The sequence below is a fragment of the Mustela nigripes genome, chromosome 4, assembly GCF_022355385.1.
Source record: "Mustela nigripes isolate SB6536 chromosome 4, MUSNIG.SB6536, whole genome shotgun sequence".
Lineage (NCBI taxonomy): Eukaryota > Metazoa > Chordata > Mammalia > Carnivora > Mustelidae > Mustela > Mustela nigripes.
The window spans coordinates 19,102,163-19,124,267 of NC_081560.1; the positions used below are offsets into that span (position 1 = coordinate 19,102,163).

At 40.9% G+C, this 22,105-nt stretch overlaps 1 protein-coding gene across 3 annotated transcripts in view; it reads right to left on the reverse strand.

Annotated features, from left to right (window-relative positions):
* The window catches only part of EXOC4 (exocyst complex component 4), a 731,315-nt gene that overhangs the window by 622,393 nt on the left and 86,817 nt on the right, over positions 1–22,105 (reverse strand). For all 3 annotated transcript variants that reach the window (XM_059396386.1, XM_059396388.1, XM_059396387.1), the window contains exons 6-7: positions 21,041–21,284; positions 1,345–1,519 (exon numbers count right to left, since the gene is read on the reverse strand). In XM_059396386.1, coding sequence (XP_059252369.1) covers positions 1,345–1,519; positions 21,041–21,284 — 419 coding nt within the window. The remainder of the gene's footprint in view (positions 1–1,344; positions 1,520–21,040; positions 21,285–22,105) is intronic.

Below are 22,105 nucleotides of genomic sequence, written 5' to 3' on the forward strand. Positions count from 1 at the left end.
GTCTGCCTCGATTTCACTTCCCTATGCTACAGTGTGGCAGGTGTCCCCCGAGAGGAAGCTGGGAGGAATGAGGGACTCGCTTCATGTATTCTCTGCTCTCAAATGAACATGCTGACTGCCTCAGTCCATCTAGCTTTAGAGCTGCTTACAACAGGAGGTAACTGCATCATGGCTAGAACCAAAAGTCCCTCATTCGTACCACTTTTGAAATGGCCTTGAAGTCTATTTTCTTGTTTCATTCTTAAAATAAACATGGGACATGTTTGTGGGAAAAGTACATAGTTCTGTGATATTTATGAATCAAGATATAAAATGTTAAAGCACCAGTTTCTCAGCGATAAAGATACTTTGTTCGATACACAAATATTCATCAAGCAGCTACTATGGACACGTGGTAATAGACAAAGCAGCAGAAGGAATGCAGAGGATATAGCTGCAACTTGTATTCTTTTCACTGAGCCATCAACAGAGCACACAGACTGCACCCAAAAAAAGTCTAATGAATGAGTAGCCAAGAATCCATCATTCAATCTAACAGAAGCATACCTTATACTCAAAAATGACAACAATTTACATTCATGATTTATTTCTTCCTGCAAATACTCCTATTTGCCATGCAAGTAATTTCATTCCTACACAGTTATATTTTTCAATTTCCTACATGTACTTAATTTTTTTCATATTAGTAGGTACTATCTAACCAAGTCACTTCTATTTAGCTATGTCAAATTTGCTTCAGCTAACTCTTAATCGAATTTCCAATCCTCATCTGGCCAAATCAAATATATTTTCCTAGCACACGGAGAGAAAATATAATAAAATTTCTAAATACCATCTCTGCATCATCATACCAAACAGTAATATCATTTCTCCGATCTTCAACAAATCGAAGTGATACATTTAAACCTTACGGTTATTTTCATCTCTCAAAACACACTCTTGACCTGTCATTTACTCCAATATATGCAAGAGATGACTGTAAGAAAACAGCCATAAAACTAAGCTACATATGTTCATAAAATACTGTTTAAGTACATTTTAATACTGATTACCTTAATATACGACTCATTCCAGAGAAGTCAAGTACGTTACGACAGAAAGCTAAATATTATACATCCTCGATTGCAACATATTGTGAATCTCCTAATATGAACGCCTGGCAAAAAAAAAGTTGAAAGGTCTTTTTGGAAGATGAGGGAAGTTGATGACATCAGCAGCATCACCCTTAAATAGCATCGTGGCTTTCTCACTGTTTATGAGTAAGGGAACATTTTAGGTGCAGATTTTTCATTCCAACCTGTTATTCCACATCAAGATGGCGCCGTATCTGTAAAAGGACCTTACCTGCAGAACATCTTGGATCTTCACCCACACGTCCGCCATATCGTACAACTTGACATCATCCTGCTGAGTCAGTGGGGCCACAACAGTGTCCTGCAGGTACCCCAGGACCACGGAGTGTGCAGTGGCTACAGCATTAAACTTGTCAAACAGCAACTCCAGCAGCTCCAGAAGCAACCTGGTGAAAAAGCGGGTAATATTTACATCCACACACGCATGCCCACGAAGATGGCTTAAGATGGCCTGCATGAAAACCATCAATTTTGGGATTTTCACAGACTGATCTCCAACAGTTGTAGGATCGAAGCAATTCTTGAAGCTAAACCTCAGTTTCCTCCGCTAGAGAATGGAGAGGATGCAAGAATGGAAAATCCAGTGGTGACGTCCCTGAACCAGCAGTAACAGCTTATGTGTCCTTTTTATCATATTTGAACGATCACCCCACTACTATTCTGTATTCACACAGGCAGTTTCTCCGAGAAATTCAGGCAATTTTTCAGACAACAGTTCCGATGTTACACAGAACATGCTATCTCCCAGCGATAAATTGGACACTTTGGTAAGGATGCTAATCCTTTTAGTCATGGAAAGCTGTGCCTACCATTCAAATGTATGGCCTGAGTTGCCTGGAAAAAAAAAAAAAAAAAATACACACCTGCCAAGCAATCTGACTCTCACCACAGGGAGCAGCTTAGGCATCTGCATTATCTCATTTTTCATAGTGAGAGATGCTGGACACATATTATTACATCCATTTTATGTACTCAAGGACACAAAATGAGGTTGCAAGGCAGCTGAGCCTAGAACAATAGTTGACTTCCGTGTCAGTGCATTTAACCACGTACCTCTTGCTGTAACTCTAGAATGCAGATGTGCATTCGGAGATAGCTTGAAGCTTTATGTCAGGAATGCCAAGTAATTCCTCTAACACTGAGCTTTACAGCTTCACTGATCACCTAGGCTTGGAATTAATTTTTCCTCCTCTGAACTTGTATTTTATCCCACTTGTAAGGAACCTATATGTGGCTCGTGCATATGACTCAATAAACGTGGGTCACAACCATTTACACAGAGATGTTTTACCTCCCTCCTTCAGTATTAGTCTTTCAATATGGGAAACTGCTTTATACATCCATATACATAGGAGCATTGAAAACATGATCAGCAAATATTTGCTGAATTGAATGTGTGTACCAAGAATGAGTCCAGAAAATTCTGGAATGTGACCTTTACTGTGTAGTGGGCCCTCAGTTCAGAGTTCCTAAGCAGACTTACAACGCAACCTGAAAGGTGGAAAAGGAAAGCAAAAGAGCTTATCAGCTATGTCAATTAACAAGATTTTATTACCATAAATAAGAGGTCGTAACTGCAATTTCATCAAAATGTACAGCCTATTATCTATTCCTATGGCTACTTTACTGCCCAATTACTATAATTAATGTGCCAGTGTGACAGCCAATAACTATCTTATGATAAAACCCTAATATCTGTTTGACATTTTAATTTAGATGAGCCAGAATCAATAAAAATTTATGTAGTACTCCCAGTTTAGAACACACATAATCCAGAAATTAGATACTGTATTTGTAAATAGGAGCCATTCTACCTTTGGGAATGGTGGGATTTTTAAAAAAATCTTTTAAAGGTCAAATCACATTTATACTGACATATACGTGAAACAATTCTTTCTCATCTGTTACAGGAGAAATTCTCAAACATCAGCAGAGGGTACAGAGGAAGATGTATCTAACGTAACAGCCAAAACAGTTAATTCAGTGTAGGAAAATCATCTGTATAAAACTGATATCTGGCATCATACAGAATAAATTCCTGATTAAGTGAAGGCTCTACTTTTCAAATAAAGATTTAAGTTAAGTATGTAAGCCTGATGGTTCCCAAATATCAATCCACAGACCCCAGAGTATTTTTCAGGGATAGACAGGAAAATAAGAAGAACAGGAACATTTATCAACTTTTCACAAAAGTAAAATTCACTTGGTATTTTTGGTACTCTCTTGATAGGAAAATCTCATTTTCTATCATGACGGCAATTAACCCTGCCAAATGTCCTTAACGTGACAAAATTAAAAATAACCTTATGCTATATTCTAATGGTCTTTGCCATCCTATTGATCCAGACATCCAGAAGCCTGGGGCACACTGGTGTCCAATTGCCCAATGGCATGAAGCTCCAGGTACAGGCCTGCAAACCAGCAATGAAGCAGAAAACACTGGAAAAGAGGTGGCTCCTCTGAATGCAGGGGTGCTGCTATCTGATCATCTCCAGGGCCACCAAGCTCCATGACTGCACGCCCTGACAGCCACTCAAGGACAGTGGCAGTGGAGCAAGCCGGGGCAGTGCTCTATTCAGAAAAGAGACAGAGCAGGAAATTGGGGTTTAGGATGAGATTCGTGGTAACTATTGACAACATGGAAATAACAATCGTTCAATAAAATGCTGACACATTGCCAGCTTCCCTCAATCCTGAACAATCTAGACCAAGACAGACTTGTTGTCGTAGGACCATCATAGCCCTAACAGAAGCTACACAGGAAAGAAAGGAGAAGAGACAGGCCAGAAGTGAAGGGAGTCTGGGTGCAGCTCTACCTACATTTGAAACATCGACCCATTTCAAAGACAGAGACACTCTCCTCTGCCTTACCACAGCACAAGCATGGAAATATTAATAAAAGCCACAGTTCTTACATCAAAATTAAAGACTTCAACACTGCAAATGATACCATCAAGAAAGTGAAAAGACATCCCACGAAATGGGTGAAAATATTTAAAAATCATTCATCTGACAAAGGATTTGTATCTAGCCAATCTAAAGATTTCTTACAACTCACAATAAAAAGAATAACCAAATTTTAAGTAGATAAAGGTTTTGAAAATATTTCTCCAAAGAAGATATATGAATAACCAAAAGGCAAACAAAAGACATGCAACATCAGAGAATTCAAGTCAGAATCACAAGATACCATCACCCATCAGGATAGCTATATTCAAATAGGCAAGCAATAAAAAGTCCTATTGGGGTCATAGAGAGAAACCAGAACTTTCAATACAATACTGGTGGGAATGTAAAATGGTAGAGCTGCTCTGGAAACGGGTTTGGCAATTCTTGAAAACATGAAACAGAAGGTTACCATATGAACCCAGGAATTCCATTCCTAGGTATATCCCCAAGAGAAATGAAAACATACGTGTACACAGAAACTTCTATACAGATGCTCATGGCAGCATTATCCCTAAAGTAAAATATTACAATAGTAAAGTTGTAAAAATGGAAATAATCTACGTGTCCATCACCTCATCAATGGACAAACAAAATGTTCTATACTCGTACAAAGATTATTATTGGTTATCAAAGGGAATGAAGTGCTGGACATGCTATAAGAAGGATGAACCTTGAAAATGTGATAGTTAAGAAAAGTCACAGAAGACTACGTATTTCATGATTCTATTTATACAGAATACACAAATGTTATATATATATACACACACACACATATATGTGTGTCTGTTATGTATATATATATTTTACATAGTTACTTAAATGGGTGGGAATTGACTATTAATGCATATGGGGTTTATTTTTTTAGGGCCAGGGGGACAAAAATGTACTGGAACCAGACAGAGGTGCTGACTACACAACCCTGTGGATACACTAAAAACCACTGAACTGTACACTTTCCATGGATGAACTGTGTAGTATCTGAATTTTATCTCATTATGTCTATTTTAAAAAGAAACCCGTCAGCTACGGCACTGAGTGAGGACAGCAGGGCCCACACCGCCTCTGTAGTGAGAACATATAAAATAGTGAAAAAGGAGGGCGCCTGGGTGGCTCGGTGGGTTAAGCCGCTGCCTTCAGCTCCGGTCATGATCTCAGGGTCCTGGGATCAAGTCCCGCATCGGGCTCTCTGCTCTGCAGGGAGCCTGCTTCCCCCTCTCCCTCTCTCTACCTGCCTGTCTGCCTACTTGTGACCTCTGTCTGTAAAATAAATAAATAAAATCTTAAAAAAAAATAGTGAAAAAGGAAACTGATGTCTCAAAAAGTGAAATATTATGAAAGTGGATTCCTTTGGAGTCTTACTATAGGAGGACATGAGCTTTTGTCTTTTGGCTGACTTGGTTTTGGTTTGTTCTTCCCAGTACTCCAAGTAACCTGTGAGAAATCAAGATTCCCAGGCTTTCCCAGCATCAATAATTCCTCTATTCTTTATGAAAAAGAAGAAAAAAAAAAAAACTCAACTTCTCCAAGTGTTCCCATCTATAAAAACAAAGTATTTACTAATACCTGTTTAGGGTTCTCACTGAACTGTTGGAAAGAGCACAGCAGAAAACAGACAGAACCAGGTAGAGGGAAGAGAGTTCAGGCGCCGTCTGTCTGGGTTTCTGGCTTAAGCAACTCTGAAGATGTTGGTTATTTTTCCTGAGAGTGAATGAATTCAAGCGAAGACAGAAATTTGGAAAGAGGGTTCCTGGGTTTACATCTGGTTACGTTTAAGGTGTTATTTATTTAAGCACTTGGATATGCAAATCTGGAGCTGGGAGGAGAGACTGACACTGGAAATTTTTAAGAATGATCAATATTTGAGAGGAAGCGATCACTCAGGATAATATGCAGATTAAGTAAAGCAAGCAAAGTTCACAGCCAACACTTTCCAAAACAGCAGCATTGAAAAGATGGTTAGGAAGTAGCTAGGGGGGAAGAATGAAGCCAGGAAAGGAAATTGTAGCAGACAAAGGAGAAGAGAATATCCACAGTCAAGACTACACTGAGGTCAGAGAAGGTAAAGACAGAATCGTACAACTCACAGGTCCCAGTGACCTTGGCAAGAGGACTGCAGAGAAGCACTGGAAGCTGACCCCTCCCCAGTGGAATGAGGAGTGAATGGCTAATAAGGAAAGAGAAACCGAAGTCGAAACACACTTCACAAAGGCACAACATCCCTTACCAACATATGCACTCCTTAAAAAAGAAAAAGTAAGATGACTCTCTCCTGAAGCATCAAAGAATAAGAGATCAGGAATCACTCACATAAACAGGACATAAATCCACACTAGTCTGGCCCAATTTAGAGCCACCAGAAATCAAGAGAAACAAGATGAATATTCATAGACACTCGCCAACTGCCCACACGACACTAGAGTGAGAAAACAAGCAACTGTCTTCAGCTGTAGACGTACTCAGGGTCACCCAAACACACAAAGCGCTGCTCAAGTTATTCCCCTCTCCCACCCCAAAATTTAAATAAATTAAAAAAAAATAAACCATTCCATTGTGGTTAACTCGGTCACTTAAATCATTTTAGGCTCAAGGTTTCACCACTGATCTAAAAGACAAATGAGCAGACAGAATTAATAAAGTGCCAGAGACTCCTTAAATGGACCTTAACAAAAGGCCTCCCATACAAAGGAGCCTAAGAATCTCCAAGATTAAAATTTCAATTAATTGCCATTTCTACCCTTCAGAAAAAAAGAACACCCACTGTCTCTCTCACATGCACCACAACAGTCATATCTAGAGGCACAAAATAGTGTGCATTAAACAGCAATACAGCATCACAGGCGGCACAGTGACATGGTAATCCTGGGATGACCAGATAGTATAAATGCCACTGAGAACCACAGACCTGAAGCTGTCTCCCTGCTGCACATCCGTGGGACCTTCACAACATCATGAGGGTATTCCAAATCGCAGGTTCCTCAAACACAAACTTCTTTAATTACAGTTTCCTAATCACAGACACTGAGAAATAGATGCCAAAAATGTATGTAAAGTCCCAAAAGCTTCTGCACAGCAAAGGAAACAGTCAACAAAACAAAGAGGCAACTCATGGAATGGGAGAAGATATTTGCCAATGATACTATAAACAAAGGGCTGATAACCCAAGATCTACAAAGAACTCCTCAAACTCAACACTCAAAAAAACAGATAATCATGTCAAGAAATGGGCAGAAGATGTGAACAGACACTTCTCCAAAGAGATACAAATGGCTAACAGACCCATGAGAAAATGTTCATCATCACTAGGTGTACGGGAAATTCTAATCAAAACCACCACCTTACACCAGTTAGAATGGCCAAAATCAACAGGACAGGAAATGACATGTGTTGGAGAGGATGTGGAGAAAGGGGAACCCTCCTCCACTGTTGGTGGGAATGCAAGTTGGTGCAGCCACTTTGGAGAACAGTGTGGGGGTTTCTTAAGAAATTAAAAATAGAGCTGCCCTATGACCCTGCAATTGCACTGCTGGGTATTTATCCCAAAGATACAGATGCAGTGAAAAGAAGGGCCATCTGTACTCCAATGTTTATAGCAGCAAACTGTTGCCAAACTGTGGAAAGAAACAAGGTGCCCTTCAACAGATGAATGGATAAGGAAGATGTGGTCCATATATACAATGGAGTATTATGCTTCCATCAGAACGGATGAATACCCAACTTTTTTTATCATCATGGATGGGACTGGAGGGGATTATGCTGAGTGAAATAAGTCAAGCAGAGAAAGTCAACTATCATATGGTTTCCCTTACTTGTGGAGCATAAGGAATAACACAGAGGACACTGGGAGGTGGAGAGGAGAAGTGAGCTGGGGGAAATCAGAGGAGGAGACAAACCAAGAGACTGTGGACTCTGAGAAACAACCTGAGGGTTTTGGAAGAGAGAAGGATGAGGGGATGGGTGAGCCTGGTGGTGGGTATTAGGGAGGGCACATATTGCATCCAGCACTGGGTGTGGTGCATAAACAATGAATCTTGGAACACTGAAAAAAATAAAATTAAATTAAGATGAAAAAAAAAGTATGTAAAAGTAAACTGAAAAAGCAAACCTGAAACAACAGTAAGTTGTTTTTTGTATCTTTAACAGATACCATCTGAAAGGGGAGACGGGGAGAGACACAGGAGATGCTCCAGATGTCTGCATGGCCCAGGTGCACCTCTGTCCCTCCGTCAGCTCCATCAGTAAGATACAGCAGCATCATTCCAGGAAAACCCCTGCTTCAGCTTACTTGGATCTGGGGTCTGTCACTGATAACTGAAGGAGGCCTAACTCACAGGTTAAGAGCCAATTCCTTCATTCCTCTGTGATTCTATATGCCCTCCAAAAATAGACGGTCACAACAGACACAGAGTAGTGACAAAACAGTGACATGCATGGCCTGCTGCAACAGAAAATAAGGGCAGAAGCCTTAGTTTACATCTCCCTGAACCATATGTCTCCTCCAACACAAGGCCCAATGCCCAGAATGAGGTAACAGTCAAATGTCGTGGGTACCTGAGTCCATGAGTAGGGTGGCGGCAGTATTAGAAGTCTGGGACTGGAGACACTGACCTGAGGTCCTCAGCATGGGGCTGGTGGCTAAAGCTGGCACAGTGAAAGAGAGCTCTGCAACAGGAGCGCAGAGAGGATGATGACAACAGCGACAGGACTGCAACAAAGACCACTGCGCCGAACACAGCCACACGATTACATGCCGGGCACTGGGGGAAGAGCTTTACTTGCATCATCTCACTGAAACCTTCGGCCAACCCTATAGGGAAGGTACTGCTGTTATCCCCATTTTACAGACAAGGAAACTGTAACACAGGTCAGGTTTAAACAAAGGCCTCAGTTTTAGAGGCTGTTCCTTTTAGGGGTATTGGGAAAAAAGGAAGTCGTTTTTAAGAAGAGGCCACAGGTGCCTGGGTGGCTCCACTGGCTAAGGCTTCCACTCGTGATTTTGGCTCCGGTCGTGATCTCCAGGGCGTGAGATGGAGCCCCGCGCTGAGCTCCTCACTGAGCAGGATGTCTGCTTCAGATCGTCTCTCTCCCTCTTTCTCCGCGCACACTCTCTGGCGCTCTCTCTAATAAACAGATCTTGGAAGGAAAGAAGGGAGGAAGGAAAGGAGAAGGGGAGGGGAGGGGAGGGGGGAGGCAGGCAGGGAGGCCGAAGCGGTATCAGTACTGCACAGCGCCAGGGAAACCAAGGCTGGAAAAAATGTCAATAGAACTGTCCATACTGACTCTACCTTTTCACCATAAACTAGTTTTTACCCCTGAGATTCTACTAAAACAACTCTTGCAAAAGTCTCCAACATCATTTTGCTCCATCGAATAGACACTCTCCAGCCCTGATTTAAGTAAGCGCAGCACTTGTGTCTACTGACCACTGGCTCCTCCGTGAGACACCGCCTCCCCCTGTTCCCCACCCAACGCTCTTCGGCTTTCCTTCCACCTCTCTGGGGGCTCCTTCTCAGAAGCTCATCCTCAGCCTGTTCCCAGAGTCCTGTGAACGCTTCCCAATCCTCACGCTCTCTCTGGGTGACCAACAACAAGATGAGGAAATACGTTACATATTATAACCTCCTGGTTTCAGAAGCCCATAATAAAAACATATTTCACATTTAACTACCCTCTCAAAAGGATAACCTTACCAATCTTAACGTGAGAATCAAAGGTATAGTTCAAGCTGAAAGACACATGTACTCAGAGCTAACTTTTTTTTTTTTTTTAAGATTTTATTTATTTATTTGACAGAGATCACAAGTAGGCAGAGAGGCAGGCAGAGAGAGGGGGAAGCAGGCTCCCTGCTGAGCAGAGAGCCTGATGTGGGGCTCGATCCCAGGACTCTGGGATCATGACCTGAGCTGAAGGCAGAGGCTTAACCCACTGAGCCACCCAGGCACCCCACTCAGAGCTAATTTTAATAATACTGTAATAAAATCTGTTTTGTGTTAAAAAAAAAAAAACAAAAACAAAAACAAACACCCCACAGAAGTGTGGGACTGAAGGAGATATCTGTTCTTTAAATATACAGCCAATTACCAGGCAGATTTTAGAAACAGCCCTCTTAAAAGTAAAATCTTACTTTTTTTCCCAGACCCTCTACTAACTTCCCACTGGCAGCTACCCCTGTCTGCTTTGTCCTCAAGAAATGTAAGAAAATGTTAACGAACCATTATAAGGAGACAAGGAATGTCTATGGTATAAAGCTGTATCATCAAGCTGTGAAAAGTGTTCAATATTTAAGGTGAGATACGACTATCTGAATCTAAATTTAACATCCAGGGAACCTTGAATTAGTCATTTGGCTGGAAAACCCATGTTTGCAGCCAAGGAGCTGCCTTACTTGGTCACGTAGCAAAGACACACACACCCAAGGTAGAAAATCGGTTCCGTTCTACTACTTCTTATCCGCTGAGACTTTAAAATCAGGATTCTGCATCTTCCCACTGATAGACAGTCAAAAACTACAGACTATTTATTTCCCTACCACTATGCTCTAAGAGATAAGAAAACACTGACCTCCGAGCTTGGGTCTTCTGTGAAAAATTGAAAGAAATTGATCATCAATTATTTCCTATCAAAATGGTCTTATGTCCATATGTCTCTATCTCACATATACAATTTCCTAATAAGCTTGGCTGAGCTAGTAGTCTTCATTTCAAAACAGGACAGGATCCCACTTAATCTTCAGGGTTGTCTAATATCTACTTTTAAAGGATAGAGATAAGTTTTGCCACTTATTAATAATAATCTTCATGTTGCTATTTGAGAAGTGCTGACTAATTCTCCATCTGCATGATGAAAAGAACAGGAAAAAACTATTAGCAACGTAGAAAGAAACAGAGCAAAAATAAAAAGCACACTGCGCGGGGCCCTGGCGCTGTAGGCTTTCTTCCTGTGTCACTTCCCCACTGTAAGTCAGCCTCTCGTGCTCAGTGCCTGAATTCCGGGTCGATGACCCCAGGGAATTAATTTTAATGTATGGCAAACTAGTGACTAAAATTAGAAAACAAACCTAGGCCTTCTTCCTTTTAATTAAAGAATTAGCATCATTCTTCACGAAGCCTTTCCCAGATAACCTCTTCAACAGAAGGTGCTGGGAATCCTGGAAGCCACAGGGAGAAGAGAGAAGCTGGATCCTGATCTCACACCATACGCAGAAGTCAACTCTAAGTGGGGTAAGGATTCAACAATAGACCTGAAACCACAAAATTCTTAGAAGAAAACAGAGGTAAGATCCTTGACATCGGCCTTGGCAATGATTTTTGGGGTTTGACACCAAAAGCAAAAGCAGCAAAAGTAAAAACAAACAAGTAGGACCACGTCAAATTAAAAAGCTTCAGCACAGCAAAGGAAACCACCAACAAAATGAGAAACAACCCATAGAGTGGAACAATATATTTGCAATTGATAGGGGCATCTGGGTGGCTCAGTCAGTTAGGCGTCTGACTTGGGCTCAGAAAAGGATCTTGGGGTCCTGGGATGGAGCCCCAAGTTGGGAATCCCCACTCCACACGGAGTCTGCTTCTCCCACTCCCTCTGCCTCTCTGCCTACTTATACACGCGGGCTCTCTCTCTCTCTCTCTCTCTCTCTCTCTCAAATGAATAAAATCTTTAAGAAATACATTTGCAAACGATATATCTGATAAAGAATTAATATGTATAATCTATAAAGAATTCATACAACTCAGTAACCACAACAAAAAGGCATATACACACAATCCTATTTAAAAATAGGCAGAGAACTAAATAAGACATTTTTCCAAGGAAGATATACAGAAAACCAAAAGGTACGTAAAATGGTGCTTAGCATCACTCATCAGCAGGGTAATGCAAATCAAAACCAAAATGAGATAGCACCTCACACCTGGCAGAATGCCTATCACCAAATGGCAACAAAAGAACAAATACTGGCAAGGACGTGGAGAAGAGAGAATCCTTGTGCCCTGTTGGTAGGCAATGTTAATTGGTGGAGCCACTATTAATAATAGTATGGGGGTTCCACAACAAATTAAAAATGCAACTCCCCTATGATCCAGCAATACCGTATCTGGGGATTGAAAGGAAATGACAGGGAATGAAAACAGGATCTCAAAAAGATGTCTGAGTTCTCATGTTTGTTTCAGCATTGCTCCCAAGAGCTAAAATTGGAAAACAACATAAGTGTCTATCAACGGACAAGCGGATAAAGAAGATGTGGTATACGTGTGTGTATACACGCATATACATACACACCTATATACATACGTACAATGAAATATGATTTGGCCAGGAGAAAGGGGGACATCCTGTCATTTGTGACAACATGGATGAAATCTGAGGGTATCAGGATAAGGCAAATAAGTCTAGCATATACTATGTGTTTTCACATATGAAGAATCTAAAAAAAAAAAAAAAAAAAAAGCCAAACTCAAAGAAACAGATTAGAATGATGGTTGCCAGGGGCTAGGGGTGGAGAAAATGGGGAGCTGGTCAAATAGTACAAACTTGCAGCTGTAATTGTGTAAGTTCTGGGTAGCTAATGTATAGCATGGTGACTAGAGTTAGTACCATATTATGGACTTGAAAGTTGCTAAGAGTAGATCATAAGTTCTCCCCGCAAAAAAGAAATGGGAATTAACTGACGTGATGCAGTTGCTAGATAATGCTATGGCAGCGATCATTTTTGCAATATGTAAGGGTATCCAATCAACATGTTCTACACCTTAAATTTACGCAGTGTTGTGAATCAAGTATAATACCTCACTGAAGCTGGGTGGGAGGGGCGGAAGTCCTCTCCCCCGGGCCAAAATAATACATCATCATAGCAGAACATTAGAAAAAGTATCCATAAATCTACTGCTCAGAGATAACTAAAGATGTTAGATGCATATTTTTAGTACAAGAATGTGCTAGGTCCCTAGGGGGGAATGGCTTAGGTATCTAAGTCGTCAGTTTAATTCTCAGGTGAGCTAATTAAGATCCATTTACTCTGGGGCTGCTGATCACACTTTTTAACATGTCCAGCTATCTCTGAGAGGCCTGTCATCGATCACAACGGGGGGTGTGGGTGGGAGAACGGATGTGTCAGTGCAGATACGGCCTTTCTCTGGTGGAAAAACAAAAGCAGGCCCAGGAAAAGAACTGGGAGCGTCAATTTCATAGAAGACAGAAGGCAAACTCCCTGACAGAGAGAGACTACTTCTACTCTTAATTCTGCCACCATCAAGCTTTGTGAACTGTCAAATTATTTTGGCTTTCACATTTCCCTGAGTAAATCTGGGATTAATAACCCCCCACCTGGGGCGCCTGGGTGGCTCAGTGGGTTAAGCCGCTGCCTTCGGCTCAGGTCATGATCTCAGGGTCCTGGGATCGAGTCCCACATTGGGCTCTCTGCTCAATGGGGAGCCTGCTTCCCTTCCTCTCTCTCTGCCTGCCTCTCTGCCTACTTGTGATCTCTCTCTGTCAAATAAATAAATAAAATCTTAAAAAAAAAAAAAATAACCCCCCACCTCTGATGAGGCCAGTGGGGAGAGCCGCTCAGCTGAGGTATCAGATGACAAAAGCATAAATACTACAAAAGCAGAAAACTCTGTGATGTCTGAGATGTTGTAAGGAGTGTTCTCAAGCTCTGACAAGCAGGCAAACTGCCTAAGGCACAGACTCCTGCGGGGTGGGAGGAGGGGGGAGGCCCTGCCCCCACCCAGATACTCCACTTCAATTGCCCTCCACTTCCAGCTTCCAAATGGCATTGGTGCTGCTCCTTAACCCCACTCCTGGTACAGAAATTTTTTTTTTTTTAATTCACTTCCTCTTATTAAAAAATTGTCAAAGAAGACATCCAGATGGCCAACAGACACATGAAAAAGTGCTCCATATCACTCGGCATCAGGGAAATACAAATCAAAACCACAATGCGATATCACCTCACACCAGTCAGAATGGCTAAAATCAACAAGTCAGGAAATGACAGATGCTGGCGAGGATGCGGAGAAAGGGGAACCCTCCTACACTGTTGGTGGGAATGCAAGCTGGTGCAGCCACTCTGGAAAACAGCATGGAGGTTCCTCAAAATGGTGAAAATAGAACTGCCCTATGACCCAGCAATTGCACTATTGGGTATTTACCCTAAAGATACAAACGTAGTGATCCAAAGGGGCACGTGCACCCGAATGTTTATAGCAGCAATGTCCACAATAGCCATGCTATGGAAAGAACCTAGATGTCCATCAACAGATGAATGGATAAAGAAGATGTGTTATATATACACAATGGAATACTATGCAGCCATCAAAAGAAATGAAATCTTGCCATTTGCGACAACATGGATGGAACTAGAGCATATCATGCTTAGCGAAATAAGTCAAGCAGAGAAAGACAACTATCATATGATCTCCCTGATATGAGGAAGTGGTGATGCAACATGGGGGCTTAAGTGGGTACGAGAAGAATCAATGAAACAAGACGGGATTGGGAGGGAGACAAACCATAAGTGACTCTTAATCTCACAAAACAAACTGAAGGTTGCTGGGGGGAGGGGTTTTGGGAGAAGGGGGTGGGATTATGGACATTGGGGAGGGTATGTGCTTTGGTGAGTGCTGTGAAGTGTGTAAACCTGGTGATTCACAGACCTGTACCCCTGGGGATAAAAATATATGTTTATAAAAAATAAAAAATTAAAAAAAAAATTGTCTTCTTAGCATCTTTTTCTTATTCATTAACATTCTTGGGCAATTCAGTATGTGCCCAGCCCTAGGTCAGGCTGCAAAAACACAAAGTTAAGTCCCCTCTTAGGAACTCATTGTCCGGTCTGATTAGAGATGATGGTAATGAAATGGGCCAGGAGTCAGAAGAGCCCCCAAGGTACGAAATACAGCCTAAGAGACTCAAGACAATGCTTTAATCCCATCTGACATGACGGTAAACATCAGCAAGGGAAGGCTGTCACTTGACACAAGGGTTTTATTTGTGTTATTGCAATGAAAGACCTCATGTCAGTTTGAATGTGGAATACCTTTTCATCTAACACCAACAAGTGTACAGAAAATAGGACCTAAGGTAGCTCCCACCACCTGCAGATAGAGGAGGGGGTCTGGATGCAGCAGGAAGGCTGACACCTAAATGTTATCAATAAACCATGAAACAGATTTTATCTGCCAGTCCTTTAACTCATATGATCTCTAATTCGAACCTGTAATACCATGGAAAACAAGAGAATTCAAAGGCAGGTTCTGCTGATGGTGTGTGTTTGTTTGTTTTTTTACCCTGACAGATATAAATAAAGATTGAAGCAATCCCATATTAAGACCCGTCCCATTTAGCAAAACACCCTTGCTCTGAAGATCATCACCCAAGAACAATACACATCGGAAAGATAGCTGTCCAATTTCATGCTTACAAGAGAGTGAAGAACATTACTCACATTACTAATGACCTGATATGTCACAAAGCTATGACCAATTTATTTAAGTCTTAATAGAACATACATAGATTTGGAGCCAGTACTACCTTCCATGGTAATAAATTTAATGTTTTAGTTAACAACTGGTATATTAAGTCCCACATGTAAAGAATTAACTCCTTTCATTTGTTCTAAAAATACTGCAGTAAAGCTGCAGGGGATATGCTCTAGTTGAAGAATAGTGGAATTTCCTCTGTATGTCGTTGGTTCATCTATCATACTCTTCAGTATTTAACAGTTGAGTATATTTAAAGCATGTTCTCACTGATATGTGTAATCAAAAGTAGAGATTTAATCAAATGATATCATAATCACTGAAGTTAAATTTACTTGCTTCCCGCTTGCTTTGATTCGAATTAACGACTCCTCTAAATTACATCAAGGCCCTCCTGATTCCGAGCATGTCCAGGTGCTACATGCAGTGGCTGGGAATGGCTACACGAAGCCACAAGGACAAATGCTTGACCTTGCTTCAAAGCTGCCCCTAAATGACTTTTCTGTCCAATAAAATGACCAATCCCACAAAATCCTACATTTCAGAGACTTAGGAGAAAAGTAACTAATAGAAAAAGAAATAAATGGAAGGAAATGCTACTTATTTGAAAAAGACACATATGCCTGACTCCAGCCACAGGTCTAAAAAAAAACCCATGACCAAGTGTGTCACAGTAGTATGACCGTAGACCATAAACAAAGTCAAAAGAGAAAAATTGAGGGGAAATTATAAAATAAATCCCAAAGAACTCATTTTCATAATAGAGAGTTCTCACAAATTAAAAAAAAAAAAAAAATTTTTTTAAAAACCCAGAAAAGTAGATAGTTCACTGAAAAGGAAATAAACATTTAAATCCTAAATTATTGAAAATTTCACATTTCAAAAATGAAGAAGAAGAGCATAATAAACTAATATACTTATTGAAAAGTTCTCCGATTAATGCCTTTCCTCCCTCTCTGGACTTTAAACTTACGCCTTATTTCTTTGGCGTTTCAGGCCAGTGTCTGGTCCACGATAGATATTCAACATATGTAGGAATTCATTCTTTCATTCAACAAATATTGGGTCAAGTGGGCACTGTGCGACACTCTGAGGACAGGGTGCTGAGCAAAGCAAACTCATTCTCTTTCAAGGCTTCCATTCTAGGAGCAGTTAGAAGATAACCAAAACCAAACAGACACACACACACACACACACACACACACACACACATAACATAGAAGGTAATCTAATGGTCCAGATCCTGTTGGTCTCCAAACAGGTATTAATTACATGTTTCCATACTGATACCCTCATTAGGCATTTTCATTTTCAAGGATTTCTTCTGATTAAAGTAACTTTAGTACTTTAACTCTTAAATAATTAATTTTTCACTAGAACTTAATAACAGTTACAAAATAGAGAGGGAGGAAAAACCTACAACATTATCCAAATACAACCACTTTCAGCATTAAAGCGTATTTCTTTCCTGTATTTTCCACAAATCTTTACTATCCCAGTGGGCACAGAGCATGTAATGTTCTCTGCCTTTTAGATCAGACACTTCATCTTCCTGCATTCTTAACCAAGACGAAGGAACATGGCAAAAGGATCTCTTTCCAAAAGGAAAACGGGTTTCCATAGCAGCCATGGCTTCAACTCATTCAACCCCTTCTGCCCTCTTCAAGACCAGCAGTTTTACTAAAGCTGAGCAGCCCTCCAGCACCTCCCCCTGCAATGACTTGCTGCCTCCAAATTTAAACGGGGCCATTTGTAAATAGACCGAAGAGGTGCCTCACACATGCCAATCACTCGCTTTCCCCCTTCTTCCTCTCCTCCATATTCTTGACATTGAACCTTGAGAGGATTTTGTTTCTTTTACCTCTTCCTCATGCTTTTCCTATTTGTTAATTATTAAAGAACTTCTTCCAGCTTCTTGGAAACAAAAATGCTATGAAATGCTCACGGGCTAGATTTTGGGAAAGAAGCAGTAATTACACAGCAGGAGAGGAAGAAATGGGTAATGAGCTGCCCAGACTGTAGACCACATGAGCCATCTGAAACTGAAGACACTGCCTGTCTTTCAGAGGAAATTATGGGTAGCAGGAGGTTCTGGGAGATTAGCAAAGCACATGTTGCTCTTACATTTATAGTGAGTTGGCAACAGGAATTTTTCTTTAATAGTAAGCAGAGGTTTATATTCATAGATTATGAATGAACAGAAAGACTATCTCTCCAATAAATAGACAACAGATAGTTGGGGGGGAGGTCCAGTATCAAAAAATAAGTGGGTCACCAAAGTGATTTTTAAAAACTGGCTGCGGAAATATTCTGACTCTGCAGGAAGTGAAGCATGACAATTCACTAGCCTGGTTCCTTCTTCTTTTCTAGCAAAACAGCACACCACATTAATTCTCTTTACATAAAGACAAATGAAAACAGGCCTGCAATGCATCACAACCAGACTATATTTAATAATAAAACTTTTAAGGAAAGTTATAGTACTGGTATCTTGCCTCAGAGTAGCATTTATATGCTAATGATCTGGAAGAGGTTAATTCACTGGGGGGGAGGGAAAGAATGTGCATATCGGGGGTAAAAAAGGATTTATGGTTCTTTTTACCTACATTCCAACTTTAAGAAAACCAGATTCTTGCACTTTTACATAAGATTTCTTGTATTGTAAATAATAAGAAGTATTATGACTTCTTTCTAAAATAAACGCCACTAACACATCCCAGTACAGTTTGATGAACATAAAATACCATGCAAGCTTCAAGGGATAATCTGACAATATCCCTTCTAAAATTTTCAGCTTCTAGAAGCAACAAGGCCAATCACTTTTGAATGACATTTTCAAGGTCATTAGTCTGGGAATTTTAAGGCACCTGCAAGCACAGAGCCACCACAGACTAACTCAACATTATCGGTCATTTGGAATCCCAGCTTAAGACTCAAGAATAGAGGCTCACCCCCAAAATTTGTTGTCTCTCAACTATTTTATCTCTTAGTAGTTTGGGCTCAATTTTTCAGATTTGTACATTTTATAAAATGGGATCGTGTTATACACATGAAACCAAGACCAGCAGCTTGTTCACTTGCCAGTGTCCAATATATCCTGCCTACAAAAGCTCTGAATACCAACAACAACAAAAAACCTTACAGGGGCGGGGGGGGGGGGTGCCCTTCTGCTAACTCATTCCTCACAGAGGAAACATGTATTATTTCCTGGGGCTGTATGCTGAATTTCTACTTCTACAGCTGTAATTTCCACTTGTGAATACCGGAAGGGGCTTAGGGAATGGAAGAGGAAGGGGTCAAAATCCTATGAAAGACACATTGCTTTTAAGGGTACTGTAATGAGATTTGCAGAAAAGTTATTGATCCGTGCCCTTTCGTTTTATTTCCAATATACACTATAGTCATGTTATTTCCCTATGAAAGTTCAGTGTATTCATCTAGGGACTTGCAGCAACAGGGCAAATAGCAAGCCAGAATTCTGGAGTGTTCATTAGTAAGGAGGCAAAAGGTCTTCACGGAAATCCAGGCACCGGGCAAAGAAAGAAGAAAAGCAAAGTTCAATTTAGAACCATTCCCCAGCCGCTCTGGATCACAATGTGAGTGATCAAAGAACACGGCAGTTCAGGAAGGAAGCAAGAATAAATAAATAAATGCGTGTGTTCATAGATACCTAGGCATGTAATAGTTCTTCCTGGCGCTGCTCTACTAAACTGTAATCACGTGACCTCACGTAGGGCAAGCAATCCTATAAGATGGGGATTATTTTCTTCAGATTATAGAGCTGGCATTCAAAAGCAGGTCTACCTGACTCCGAAACCCATCAAAACACGTGCTTTGAAATGGTCTATGGCAGGAGATGGGTGGAAGACGGTTTCTTCACCAACTGCACTTTTTTTTTTTTTTTAAAGACTTAGTTATTTGAGAGACCGAGTGACGGGAGGAGCAGAGGGAGAAAACCCTCAAGCAGACTCCCCACTGACTGCGGAGTCCGATGCAGGCCTCGATTCCACGACCCATGAGATCATGACCCGAGCCGAAACCAAGAGCCCGACACTCACCCAACTGAGCCGCCCAGGCGCCCCATACCAACTGCACTTTTGAATGAAGTTCAAGGGAATTAACTTTTGAAGAGCTTTAAGGAATAATCAAAATCAATGTTATTTAGGTATTTAGATACATCAAAGAATATAGAAAATACAAATAGAACACATTAATTTTTCTAAAATATTTAAAGTCTGAGAAATTCTAAGTAAGCTCTTCTTTCTCCTTAAATTTGTTATTTGCTTAAAAAAAGAAAAAAAGAAAAAAACTTTTAAAGTCCTATATACAAAGAGCAGAATTCCCTTAACAACAGGTCCACGAGATTATGATCCCCTCCACATACTGTCTGGCACCCCGCAGGAACTGACATCATTTAAGAGAAGACCTGCTCCACTCTGCCCTCTGCCCCTACATGAAACTGTAGTTTCCAGTGGTCTCTCCCTGCCCCTCCACTGTGACAAATCCCTGCCCTGGTAAGCATGGAGGGTTGGGGGAGGGTAACAGCAGAGAAGGAGGTGACGAGGAACAGAGACCTGTGTAGAGTATGTCTTAGATTTTCTAGAAAAGTCCATTTCAAATATCTTGTCCCACGGTCAAGTGATATTAGTCTATTATGCCCTGAACTCTGGTTTGGCAGACATGATCTCTCAGTGTATGAGTTAGACAGAGTTAGGACTGTAGTACAATTTCAGTTTCTCCTTATGAAACAAGAATTACGAAATCCAAATCCTATTAGCTATTTTATTTTTTTTTTTTTAAAGATTTTATTTATTTATTTGACAGTGAGAGATCACAAGCAGGTAGAGAGGCAGGCAGAGAAAGAGAGGAGGAAGCAGGAAGCAGGCTCCCTGCCGAGCAGAGAGCCCGATGCGGGACTCATCCCAGGACCCTGAGATCATGAACCTGAGCCGAAGGCAGAGGCTTAACCCACTGAGCCACCCAGGTGCCCCCTATTAGCTATTTTAAATAGATACAGGAATTCCTGAAACCTCTTTGCCTTATTGGCAAATATCACCACACATCAAAAGAGAAAGCTGAGGACAGAGGAAAGGCCACAGAGATGCATCAATTCCAAGGCCAGCCACTTCATCTGTGACCTTGAACTAATTATTAGTGTCTGAGCCCCAGTTTCCCTAATTGTAAAATGTAGACACTAATAAGTAGCTCATAGAGTGGTGGTAGGAATAAATGAAATAATATACATAAATGACTTGAATAATGCTTAGTATTTAATATTCAATAGTTTTTCTTCATTTGAGTATGAACAATATGCTTTAAAACTTTTCAAACCAATAATGCCTATTCAGCTATTTTCACCAATCTGAGTTTGTATGGGCTCTAGTACCCCAAGTTCAAGAAATAACATCAACAGAAACTTGTTCACCTAGCCCCCATCCTAGAAAATGTAGAATTCTCAAAACTACAAACTGCATGCCCATTTACCTTGGTTGGTTCTCCACAGTGAGGTTCTCTCCTCTCTGATAGCCACTGTCTGCTACCTGGGTTGTAGACCTCTTCACAATTTGCTGTAGCTCCTGCTCCAAGCGTTCTTTGATCGCCTTAACAGTCTCTGGAATCTTCTTCAGTTTGGCCAGCCCCTTGATGAGGATGCCCATAAAAAGGGTGCTGTTCTCCTCTGGATCCGATTCCAAATCCTCCTTGATGTCCTGCAGGTTCATCTCCCTTGCTGGAAGAAAAGAAAAAAAGAAAAGAAAAGGGTTCCATTGCAAGATTCAAAAACAGAGCACACTGAATAAATGGGATCACAGCTTTGATTACCGCCTTAAAGGAATTAGAGAAGACTTTTCAAGGGGGAAACAAACCATGAGAGACTGTGGACTCTGAGAAACAAACTAAGGGTTTTGGAGGAAAGGAGGGTGGGGGATGGGCGAGCCTGGTGGTGGGTATTAAGGAGGGCGCGTATTGCGTGGAGCATTGGGTGTGGTGCATAAACAATGAATCTTGGAACACTGAAAAATAAAAGTTTAAAAATATATATATATCCCCCCCAAATTATATTCACATAGAGACTAAGAACCACAAAGTAACAGTTACATTCCTCAGATCATAGCCATCAGTTAAAATAAGAGGTGGAAGCCATTAAAAACAAGGAAATCTGCACAGAAAGTTTTCCACGGACAGCCACTTCCACAATGAGCCAGTCCGTTCATGACATTTATTAAGCACTCGCTGTTGATAAAATGCCATACTTGGTGCTATGGGAGAATTCCTGAGAGCCACAGTCTCAAAACTCTTATTTAATCCTTACAAAAGATAAGTAACTTGATAAAAAGAGGTAAGTTAAATAAGGAAATTAGTTTAAACAAATGACAAGAGATGAAGAAAACTGAAGAACGGTATGTGCAAAGTGAGACACGACTCTGAGGAAAAGAGTAATGAAGACTTTCCATACATACCAAAGAACCACCTTCTACTTTTCTCTAAACATAGGTCTACCATAACACACTCTACTGAAAATGGGTCTTGCAAATCCCTGTTAGTTTTCTG